We start from the raw sequence: 12,802 nt of genomic DNA on the forward strand, positions 1-12,802 counted from the left end.
TGGAGAACTGTATTACTTGCATGGAAACTAAATTCCCAGCGTTTTACATCCTTATAGGGGGTGACTTTAATGCCCGTCTGGGAACTCAAGTCCCCCCCAGTGATAGAAGCACTCTACCCCCAGGAAACCCTCCAGGCCGTGTTTTGGTCTGTGACTGTAAATAAAGTATACCTATATACTTAAAAAAAAATACTGTACCCAGTTTTGATCACCACATTACACCACAAAGATATTGAGACTGGAAAAAAATGCAAAGAAGAGCAACTAAGATGATTTAAGAGTCTGAAGACAAAAACATATGAAGAACAGTTACAGGAATTGGGTATAGCCTTCTAGAGAGAAGAAGGGCTAGGAGTGACATAGCAATAGCACTTAGGCTTATATACTACTTCACAATGCTTTACAGTCCTAAGCAGTTTACAGAGTCAGCATATTGCCCCAAACAATCTGGGTCCTCATTTTACCCACCTTGGAAGGATGAGTCAACCTTGAGCCTGTTGAGATTTGATCTGTCAAACTGCAGGAAGCCCGTGATCAGAAGAAGTAGCCTGCAGTACTGCTTTCTAACTAGTGCACCACCACAGCTCAAATGATAGGAGCATTCCAGTATTTGCCACAAAGAAGGGTCAACTTATTTTCCAAAGCATCAGGGCAGGAGAAGTAGATGGAAATCTTAGGTTTGTTTTGTTTGTAGCTATACAGTTGTATATTTATCTCACTCAGTACATTTATATATCCAGAATTACTAAGAGTCAGTTGGTGGAAAAGAATTAAAGAAATATTTGGTGGTTGGAACAGATTGAAGGTTGATTCTCTAGCATTAACTAACATAAGATGCTCTTCAGTAACTATAACAAAATGAAGAACAGTAGCAGCTTTATATAAAAATGTGAGTCAATCCAAATTTATACATTATAACATGCTTATCCAAATTAGATAGTTTATCAAAGGTCTACACTTTTAAGTAACATATATCTTTATATTGGAATTGTCCAAATTTTAGGAACATAATTAATGTATTTAATATTTTTCTAGATCAGAATCTACACCAAATTTGGAATAATTAGGAATAACACAATATACATAAACATTATCTTTTATCAAAATTTCATTTTTAAAAACTAAAGTTTAAGTAAATTAGAAATTACAAGCAGTAGTACTATACTTCTACTAGTTTAGTTTAATAGTGTTAATGCAATAAACTGTCTACTATAAAATCACAGGTAAACAGAAATGTTAAAATATCACATCTTGGTTTTTTTAAATGACATTCCAGAACTCAGATTTAAAACACTAAAATCTTCATTCAAATTTTTCAAACTTCTTTTACAGATTAAAAAAATTAACTTCTATTTTAAAATTTGAAAGAATATGCAGGAGATGCCATGCATGATTATTTAGCATCTTTCTCAATTGTTTCCCTCTGTACAGGTATTCAGAGAATTGCTTTCTGAATTAATAAAAAATCATATCCTTTCCCCCTTTGATATATATTTTTCATTTTTTTCAAGAAAACAAAGTAATATAGAATTTTACTGCATTTCATATTAGCGAATTCTGATTGTTTTCAATAGTGATACTGAAAATACAAATATTGAGGGGTTTTTATACTATCCATTTACTTCTAAAAATATTTTGCCTGGAAGTTGTTGTTTCATCAGAATATTAATTTAACATTCAGAGTTCACTGAATTTTATAATTATCTCGAAACAATCTTCAATCTCTCTTAAACTTTGTCTAAATAGCTGTGCATGTTGCCATGCAATATTTCCATCTCCGCCACTTAGTTCAGCTTCTAACATAACATTTGTTGTGTTGGAAATGTCAGGATAAATATGAAGCCTTTTATCTATGAAATGGAAACAAAAAAATCCTGTTAAAACAATGTTAATAACTATATATACATATACAGTGGGGCAATATATATATATATACATATACAGTGGGGTAAAATTTAGTCAGCCACCAATTGTGCAAGTTCTCCCACTTAAAAAGATGAGAGAGGCCTATAATTGACATCATAGGTAGACCTCAACTATGAGACACAAAATGAGAAAACAAATCCAGACAATCACATTGTCTGATTTGGAAAGAATTTTTTTGCAAATTATGGTGGAAAATAAGTATTTGGTCAATATCAAAAGTTCATCTTAATACTTTGTTATATATCCTTTGTTGGCAATGACAGAGGTCAAACATTTTCTGTAAGTCTTCACAAGGTTGTCACACAGTGTTGCTGGTATGTTGGCCCATTCCTTCATGCAGATCACCTCTAGAGCAGTGATGTTTTGGGGCTGTTGCTGGGCAACACGGACTTTCAACTCCCTTCAAAGGTTTTCTATGGGATCGAGATCTGGAGACTGGCTAGGCCACTCCAGGACCTTGAAATGCTTCTTACGAAGCCACTCCTTTGTTGCCCGGGTGGTGTGTTTGGGATCATTGTCCTGCTGAAAGACCCAACCACGTTTCATCTTCAATGCCCTTGCTGATGGAAGGAGGTTTGCACTCAAAATCTCATGATACATGGCCCCATTCATTCTTTCCTGTACATGGATCAGTCGTCCTGGTCCCTTTGCAGAGAAACAGCCCCAAAGCATGATGTTGCCACCCCCGTGCTTCACAGTAGGTATGGTGTTCTTTGGATGCAACTCAGCATTCTCTCTCCTCCAAACACGACGAGTTGTATTTCTACCAAACAGTTCTACTTTGGTTTCATCTGACCATATGACATTCTCCCAATCCTCTTCTGGATCATCCAAATGCTCTCTAGCAAACTTCAGACGGGCCCGGACATGTATTGGCTTAAGCAGGGAGACACATCTGGCACTGAGGATCTGCCTGCGGCGTAGTATGTTACTGATGGTAGCCTTGGTTACGTTGGTCCCAGCTCTCTGCAGGTCATTCACTAGGTCTCCCCGTGTAGTTCTTGGATTTTGCTCACCATTCTTGTGATCATTTTGACCCCATGGGGTGAGATCTTGCATGGAGCCTCAGATCGAGGGAGATTATCAGTGGTCTTGTACATCTCCCATTTTCTAATTATTGCTCCCACAGTTGATTTCTTCACACCAAGCTGCTTGCCTAGTGCAGATTCAGTCTTCCCAGCCTGGTGCAGGTCTACAATTTTGTTTCTGGTGTCCTTCAACAGCCCTTTGGTCTTTACCATAGTGGAGTTTGTAGTGTGACTGTTTGAGGTTGTGGACAGGTGTCTTTTATATTGCTACCAAGTTCAAACAGGTGCCATTAAAACAGGTATTGAGTGGAGGACAGAGCAGCTTCTTAAAGAAGTTACAGGTTTGTGAGAGCCAGAAATGTTGCTTGTTTGTAGGTGACCAAATACTTATTTTCCACCATAATTTCCAAAAAATTCTTTCCAAATCACACAATGTGATTGTCTGGATTTGTTTTCTCATTTTGTCTCTCATCTGTTTAAGTGGGAGAACTTGCACAATTGGTGGCTGACTAAATACTTTTTTGCCCCCCTGTACACACGCACACACATATACACACACACATATATACAAATACACATGCACACACGTTTTGATAAGCTCTGCAAATTATTATACAATAATAATTGTTTAAATCATTTTCACAATTTGCTTACATAGAACAGGCAAGAAAATACCTATCAGCTTACTATCTTGTCATGTACCACATTTTTCGGAATATAACACACACCTTTCTCCTCCCTAAAAGAGGGTGAAAATTTGGGTGCGACTTTTACACTGAATGTAGCCCCACCCATCACCCCCAACCCTATGGCCTCTGCCTTCCAGCAATTTACCTCTTTGCAGCAAGTAGGAGGCTTGCGGAGGCTTAATAAGCTATAGCAATCCCTGCATCCTGTAACAGCTGATGATCTGGAGAAATTGCAAGTGAAACTTGCTGTTTGCTCCATGTGGCAAATTGCTGTGAGGCAGATTTTTTTTCCTTGTGCTAATCAGGCTGTTTGCTGCAAGGAGGTAAGTCAACTATAAATGCCTATAGAATGTTCAAATTATTAGACTTATTTTTTAAAGACTGCTTGATTATTATTCTAGACAACTTAACAAAACGTTTTAAAAAGTGCTATTCTTTTAAATAGCAGAGAATAACTATACTTCCAGAAAGCACATCCATGTTAACAGCATCTGAACAAGTATAGTCTGAAATATAACACTACAAACAGTGTATATTGTCTGTACTGTTTGTTGCAAGGAGGCAAATTGCTGGGAGACAGATATTTTTCCCTTGTTTTCTTCCCGAAAATCTAGGTGAGTCTTATACTCCGAAAAATATGGTATTTAAAAAGGCTTACACATTCTCTTTTTTACATTCTTTTTTTTTGGACTCTGTAGTACATATATTACATCTGATATACATTACATATATTTGGAAACTGGCATGTGTATGATAATACTGTTCCAAAAAATGGTTCCAGAAAATGAGTTTAACTAGTGTCCACAGTCTCTATAGCAGAAAGTAACTTAGAAAATGTAAAACGCATCCTTAAAGCTGATCAAGTTGCACTAATGGACATTAATAAAAGATTTGAGGGGAAAAATCATGAAAACAGAATGGGTTGTAAGTTCCTGAGGGGAGATAAACCATAACTTCAAATGGTCACTAAGTGAACTCATAACTCAGGGATTACCTGTACTTGAAAATACTTAAGTGAATCACTGCAGTTGTTAAATTAGTAATATGGTAGTTAAGTGAATTGGCTTCCTGATTGACTTTGTCAAGTCACAAAAGAAAATCATGCGACACCCCCAACCCCCCCCCCCCAGGACACTGCAAACAAATATGAGTCAGTTGCCAAGCTTCTGAATTTTGGTCACATGACCAGGGGGATACTGCAATGATTGTGTGAAAAACAGTCATAAATCCTTTTTTCAGTGTTGTTTTAACTTTGAATGGTCACTAAATGTACTGGTATAAGTCAACGACTGCCTGTATAAAATAGCAGGGATTTTGCTATGCTTATGACCACAGAGATGCTGCAGCACCCTACGCTTTTCTCGCTCCTATCTCACCCACTAGGTCCCCACAGGGTCTAGGCTTGCTTTTGGGTTTCACACACACTTTCCCAGTTCCATCACCAATTGCTCACTTATCTTTTACAGTAAATACCCTTCTGGAAACTCTACAGATTGCATTGGGGAAGAACAACAAAGTGTTCCATCCCTAAGCTGGCTCAGAGCAAGCACCCTTTTTGAGCAGGCCAGATATGCTACCTACTAATGCGTGGCCTAGGAATGCAACAGCTTCTCTTCTGCAATGCCTTTCTTTCTACCCCAGGCATTCTAGAAGCTCTGGGAAAGTCAACGTTTTTAGGTAAAAGTTCTTCAATTTTTTGGGGGGCACATGAGAGGCTAGACGCTGCAGGAAAGTGATGTTGGGACAAAGTTTTCCTACATTTGTTTCCATACTTGCAGTATCTAGCCTCTTTTTTTATCCCTTTGTAATCTTTTTCCCAATGCTTCTCATTAGATAAACAGACAGACAGCTGCGCAGCAGCCATGTGAGCAAGTAAGCAACATTGGCAAAGAAGAGATGTGTGCAGTTGCCTTTGTCAGTTCTGCCATTGTTATTCCCAGGACAAAAGACAGCAGTAGAAACAGCAAAAGTAACCATGTCCAGCATTGTCCTCCAATGCTTCTCACTCAAAGGCTGTGTGGTGTTCATACAAATGAGACTTACTAGTGAAGAAAAATAAGCTGCTTTTTTTAAGGACGCATTTCTCCATTCTGGAAGTGAGCACAATTTTAAAGCACCCTTAATTCATTAGGGCCACTCTGAAAATAGCACTTGATTTTGGACAGCTTGTTCTTATTGTTAGTGTGATCTATGGAACATGTAGATAAATTTCTATAATAAAAGGTAAGTGAGCAATTGGTAAGCAATGGGTGACAGATTTGGGAGGAACATGTGAGATCCTGAGGGGAAAAAGCAGAGTACAGGTGTTCAGGGAGTGGGGGTGGCATTGGTAAGCTTCAGGCAGGGCATGCACTAGATCTCCCAGAACCCCATGGCACCTGTGCTCTGCTTAACAACACATGCATTCACTTAATGATTACATTTGCAGAGCAGGGATGAGTCGTTAAGTGATGCAGTTCCAACTTTTGACCATACAGGTCAAAAGGTTCCATTATGATTGTGAGTCAGTCATACCTATACTGATTAAAAAATAATTTTTGAGACTAATATGTTTTCAACAAATGCAGAATTATACATACATATACATACATACATGCATACATACATGCATGCGCACACGCACGCACACACATATATATAGTAGCATGTAACTCTTGTTGTAATAGCAACACAATCTTTTGGTTATTTAGCCAAAATTAAATCCAACTATATTCAAAGACAGTGGGGCAAAAAAGTATTTAGTCAGCCACCAATTGTACAAGTTCTCCCACTTAAAAAGATAAGAGAAGCCTGTAATTGACATCATAGGTAGACCTCAACTATGAGACACAAAATGAGAAAACAAATCCAGACAATCACATTGTCTGATTTGGAAAGAATTTTTTTGCAAATTATGGTGGAAAATAAGTATTTGGTCAATATCAAAAGTTCATCTTAATACTTTGTTATATATCCTTTGTTGGCAATGACAGAGGTCAAACATTATCTGTAAGTCTTCACAAGGTTGGCACATGCTGTTGCTGGTATGTTGGCCCATTCCTCCATGCAGATCTCCTCTAGAGTAGTGATGTTTTGGGGCTGTCGCTGGGCAACACGGACTTTCAACTCCCTTCAAAGGTTTTCTATGGGATCGAGATCTGGAGACTGGCTAGGCCACTCCAGGACCTTGAAATACTTCTTACGAAGCCACTCCTTCGTTGCCCGGGTGGTGTGTTTGGGATCATTGTCCTGCTGAAAGACCCAGCCACGTTTCATCTTCAATGCCCTTGCTGATGGAAGGTGGTTTGCACTCAAAATCTCACGATACATGGCCCCATTCATTCTTTCCTGTACACAGATCAGTCGTCCTGGTCCCTTTGCAGAGAAACAGCCCCAAAGTATGATGTTGCCACCCCCGTGCTTCACAGTAGGTATGGTGTTCTTTGGATGCAACTCAGCATTCTCTCTCCTCCAAACACGACGAGTTGTGTTTCTACCAAACAGTTCTACTTTGGTTTCATCTGACCATATGACATTTTCCCAATCCTCTTCTGGATCATCCAAATGCTCTCTAGCAAACTTCAGACGGGCCCAAACATGTACTGGCTTAGCAGGGGGACACGTCTGGCACTGGAGGATCTGAGTCCCTGGCGGCGTAGTGTGTTACTAATGGTACCCTTTGTTACGTTGGTCCCAGCTCTCTGCAGGTCATTCACGAGTTCTCCCCATGTGGTTCTGGGATTTTTGCTCATTGTTCTTGTGATCGTTTTGACCCCACGGGGTGAGATCTTGCGTGGAGCCCAGATCGAGGGAGATTATCAGTGGTCTTGTATGTCTTCCATTTTCTAATTATTGCTCCCACAGTTGATTTCTTCACACCAAGCTGCTTGCCTAGTGCAGATTCAGTCTTCCCAGCCTGGTGGAAATCTGCAATTTTGTTTTTGGTGTCCTTCGACAGCTCTTTGGTCTTCACCATAGTGGAGTTTGGAGTGTGACTGTATGAGGTTGTGGACAGGTGTCTTTTATACTGCTAACAAGTTCAAACAGGTGCCATTAATACAGGTAATGAGTGGAGGACAGAGGAGCCTCTTAAAGAAGAAGTTACAGGTCTGTGAGAGCCAGAAATGTTGCTTGTTTGTAGGTGACCAAATACTTATTTTCCACCATAATTTCCAAAAAATTCTTTCCAAATCACACAATGTGATTGTCTGGATTTGTTTTTTCATTTTGTCTCTCATAGTTGAGGTCTACTTATGATATCAATTACAGGCTTCTCTCATCTTTTTAAGTGGGAGTACTTGCACAATTGTTGGCTGACTAAATACTTTTTTGCCCCACTGTATTTATAAAATATATACGAGAATCCAGCTACAAGTTGGAATCAGATTCACAAAGAGAGATACCTTCTAAACAAATTTTGTTAGAGTTGCAATATAAAACACAAAAATTTGAATTTTTAGTCTCTGTTTTGTTAATAGCTTAACTATTTTGAAAAATGACACATTTCGCTTGTTTTCTGTTTTACTAAAAATTGATAAGCATGTATTGTTAGCATTGGATACAGTATCATCACAATCTTAATTTTTAATATTTTGCACTGGTTGTAAATAGTTATTAAATATTATATATACCTCCATTAACATCAACTGTAATGCTTCCAGAGTGCAGCGTCCACTTTACTCTTCCACTTTCAAACGTTTGGTTCGTTGTTCTAACTGAAATGTTGTCTATTTTTAGACCAACAGAGCCACATTCAACCTTCCAACAGATGTAGCCAGATGAGAAGCCTTCCTTGCGAGCTAAATAAACCTAGTTAGAATGACAAAATGGTAAATATTAACTACTAAATTGCAGCACATTAATATTGTGATATTTTACTCAACTTAGTGCATAATTTCACTGATTCCAGTGAAATATTAGTTGCTTCTTAAAAGTGCAAACCTTAGTATATTTAGTAATATAAACTACTAAATTATGTATAGTTTATTTCCTAGTACATGCTGAGCATTCATCCTATAAAAATAACTTCTAAAAAGAATTTTATATATAACTTAGTAGAATTCAGTTTTCTTATGGTTTTACAATAAAATTCATATGCAGATAGTTTTATAGCTATTTAAAGGTGGTGTGCTTTATCAAATAATATTCTACATAAGAAAATAACATTACAGATATTAAAAACCATCTGATTCTGACATACATCAATGAGGTAGATATGTGGCAAAATATATTCAGATCAAGAGTAAAAAGGTGAACATTTAGTCACTTGCTTAAAAATAGTGTTTGCTACCTTCAACTTCAATTAAGAATCATATATCTGGAGCTGCGTAGCTGAACTAGATGTAAACACAGCTGATCAAAGATCTGTATACAAGATAGTGGTAATCCTCACTTATTAGCTACAGTTGGGACTAGAAGGTCTGTTGCTAAGTCAAGTTGTTATTAAGTGGGAAATCACATAATCTCCCTATGATTTCCTTTTCTCACTCCCCCTTCTCTTTAGAATGCTGGGGCAGTCTGAAAGTGAAAAGACTAATGTTTCACATTTTCTGCCTTTTTTTTTGTCTCCTACCACTTTTCCACACTTGGGAAGCCTCATCCTGGTGCTGAGATAAGCATTTGAAATAACTAAATTCATATCTGTATTTTGCATTGAGGAAGGAGAGATTACAAGACAGCAACAGGCATACCATCGGAAATACACATCAAATGGGATGGACTGGCTGTCATTAATGTGCTACACAGATAGTCCCACCATAATTTCCCATTATATGCCTGCTTAGTCACTACCATGTTTCCCTGAAAATACAACCTACCCCGAAAACAAGCCCTAGCCTGGTTTTCATGCCAGCGCCTAAAATAAGCCTACCCCAAAAATAAGGCCTTCTTAAACTATGCCCACTGTCTGGTTGTACGAGGTGGGGTGAGATGCAGTTGTAAAAATCAAGCTAGGGCAGGGATGGTAGGGATGGAGGACAAAATGAGGTGTGGGGGATGCAGAGATACCCCCGCATCCCACACCGGCTTACCTGAGGGTCCCAGGCCATCAATATCCTGCCAACTGCCTGGCTTTGCTACACTTGATCTTAGCCAAAAGGCCGAGAAGCTTAGCAACCAAAATTTTGGGCTCAATTGTAGTTATAAGTCAAGAACTATCTCTGCCTTCCTCTGCATGGCAGTCTTGTCCTAGTAAACTCCTTCTCCTTTCTGGCAATTTTCCTCTCCATTAGAGGCACCAAAATAATTTAGACAATGTAAGGTTTCCTGTTGCAGCAGGGGTTTGGACTAGATGACCTCTGAGTAGCCTTCTAGCCCTAAATTGCTGTGCTGTTTTTCTTTCTTTCTTTCCTTCCTTCCTTCTTTCTTTCTCCCTTTCCTCTGTGGGAAGCAACCCCCCCCCCCCAAAAAAAACCCTGCTGAATGTAACTTTGCAAACTTCCTTCCGAGCAGCTTTTCAATTTAAAGTAGGACTCCAAAGTTTGCAGCTTTAAGACTTGTGGACTTCAACTCCCAGCCAGGCATGCTCAATTCCGATTTAAAGTGACAGCATTTGTTTTTTTTCCTTTGCTGAATCTTCCGGCTGAAAAGTAAGTTTCTCTTTCTTTCTTTCTTTCTTTCTTTCTTTCTTTCTTTCTTTCTTTCTTTCTTTCTTTCTTTTTTCCTTTCTCTCTCTCCCTCTCTCCCTCCCTGTCTCTCTCTTTTTAAAGCTTTTTTCCCCCTTGCCTGAACCAGCAGGGGGAAAAACTTCTTTTAAAAAAAGCTTCTGACAAAGCTTCTGACGGGAGAACAGGTTCGGGGATGTGGCCAAGTCACAATTATTGCTACTGGTCCTATCCGGTATGCAGATTTTCACTACCTCTTCTAGCGTAACGGACCATACAGGGAAGAACCCACTTCTTCCCTGCATACACATGCCAAGTACCTTTTCCTTTTAAAAAGGAATCATGTGCAGCCCTATTATAGAATAATGTTTGTTCTACTTACCATTTTCCAATCTGATTCAATCTTTCTCCATAAAGAGTCCATTTTCCAAACACCATTCTCCCAACCATTGATTTTTTCATTATTATTTGATATCCGTGTGTAACAATCTTCCACTATATTATAGTTGAGGTGAAAAAGCTTGGAAGTTTTCTCTTTTATAGTTGGAATAAATACTACTTGTTTAATCTAAATAATCAAACCCAAAATTGAAATTACTTTTTGTCAGACATTTAATAAACATCACAAATTAATATCTAATATGTATCTGATACAAACATTTTATATAATATACAGTCATGTGAAAAAGAAAGTACACCCTTTTTGGATACTATGGTTTTACGTATCAGGATATAATAAAAGTCATCTGGTCCTTAGCAGTACTTAAAAGTAAGTAAATGCAACCTCAGATGAACAACACACATGACATATTATCCATGTTATTATTTATCTTACAAAAAGAAAGACAAAATTAAGAAACAGAAGAAGGAATATATTCTATATGGCTTTCTCAGGTATAAGATAGTGTTGTTTTTTTTTACTAGATTGGTACAACACAAAATTTTAAAAAATGTAAAACCAGAAAGGCAAAGACATTCAGATTCTCTTTTTAAATTGGCAAATGAGGTTTAAGTTAGTTGATATTAACAGATGAAGCACACATTTTGCTAACATGCCTAGAAGCATGATTGTACTTACTGTATTAATAGTATTAATTAATTATTAATTATATGGAATTAATAGTATTAATTAATTAATACTATTAAAATGCTTTGTATTTTAGTTGCTTGTAATTTTAGTGTTTTATTAATAGGAAGTTGAATCCAATCAAAAGAATAAAATAAGTCTGCTTTTCTTTGTTGAAGTAGGATCTATTTGCTGTTGAAATTTTGATTCAAATGTTCTCTAGGTGAGTGTCAGCACTCCTTCATTGGATAATCAGGCAAGAAAACCACAAGACTCCATTGATAGAAATCAAGTGTACTTTTACTAATTATAAATGAACAGAAGCGTAGCAAAGCGAAGACTGATTATTTAGGCGCGAAAGCAAATGATATATAGAATAACCCATTCCCCACCCCTTGGCATCCCAGTCACAGTCCAATCATAATTCTCCCAAGTGTCAGGTGCGAGACACTTCGAAAGGCATCACCAAGATGGAATGTTGGTGCCGTTGGCCTTGGCGGGAAACCTCCTCCGCATGCGCAGTAAGACAGGCAGCAGAAACTCCAGAATCTTCCTCCAGCACAATTAGTAGTCCCCTCCCAAATACCATCCCCCCCCCTCCCCATTTCAATGGCAGCCGAAGCAGCAGCAAAGCAGAGGCTGACAGTGAGTTTAAAACAATTGAAAAACTGAATTACAATTTTGGTCTGAAATAAATAGGAGAAATCTTTGGTAATTTAATAAAACCAAAAAAATATAAGCATAATTTTCTTTGAACACACACCAAACCAACAAGTAGCAATTAGGCTTACACTAAGAATTCTAAAAATAGCTACTAGATGCTATATATACCTCTAAAGAAATTTCATCTCTGGCAACTCTCCAAGCCAATGATCCAGACACTCTTCCACCAAGTTCTCCTGGCTTTGGTGTTTTGGGAGAAATAAACTCAACAAGCTCTACGATAAGTCTCTGTAAGAGCTCATGTTTTCTTCCCTCACTCAATATTTGCTGCCTCTAGAATCAATGACAAAAAAATTTCACCAGAATCTTATACCAATATACTCAAGAGGCAAATATCAGGAAATTGAAGGATTAGAACCTGAATTTCATTGTAACAAATCGTAATATAAAAATAATGTATGATTATTTATTTTACATAATCCTAGATAATAGCTGCAATTTGTATCATATTTATTTATTAAATTGATATGTTATTGAATGATTCACACAGTACAACAAAATTAATTTTAATTAATATTAAAGCATAGTTAAATATGAAGATAAAAAAGGTGGGGGGAAATTTAACAGTGGTTTAAATCATGCCGTAATGTAGAGTCAGATAAACTGACAGTTTCATTTACAGGTGTAGTTGTCAACATATGACTGGTCATTTGAAGACTTAAAAAAGCTATTAATCTTCCATCCTTGAAGTTATAATTTCCACCAACCTTCTTCCTGCAGTAATATAATTGTATTCCAGGCACTTGACAACCTGCTTGCATTGACACTGGTTGTAGTGTACCACGGTTA

At 37.7% G+C, this 12,802-nt stretch overlaps 1 protein-coding gene across 4 annotated transcripts in view; it reads right to left on the minus strand.

Annotated features, from left to right (window-relative positions):
* Positions 1-859: 859 nt before the first annotated feature.
* Positions 860-12,802, minus strand: part of NGLY1 (N-glycanase 1) — a 29,964-nt gene continuing 18,021 nt past the window's right edge. For all 4 annotated transcript variants that reach the window (XM_087712877.1, XM_014075884.2, XM_014075883.2 and 1 more), the window contains exons 8-11: positions 12,122-12,286; positions 10,607-10,792; positions 8,254-8,431; positions 860-1,850 (exon numbers count right to left, since the gene is read on the minus strand). In XM_087712877.1, the coding sequence (XP_087569003.1) occupies positions 1,678-1,850; positions 8,254-8,431; positions 10,607-10,792; positions 12,122-12,286 (702 nt within the window). In that variant the 3' untranslated portion in view covers positions 860-1,677. The remainder of the gene's footprint in view (positions 1,851-8,253; positions 8,432-10,606; positions 10,793-12,121; positions 12,287-12,802) is intronic.

The sequence above is a fragment of the Thamnophis sirtalis genome, unplaced genomic scaffold (genome assembly GCF_051295495.1).
Source record: "Thamnophis sirtalis isolate CommonGarterSnake01/CBP01778 unplaced genomic scaffold, rThaSir2_p1.2 scaffold_4, whole genome shotgun sequence".
In the NCBI taxonomy this organism is placed as follows: Eukaryota; Metazoa; Chordata; class Lepidosauria; order Squamata; family Natricidae; genus Thamnophis; species Thamnophis sirtalis.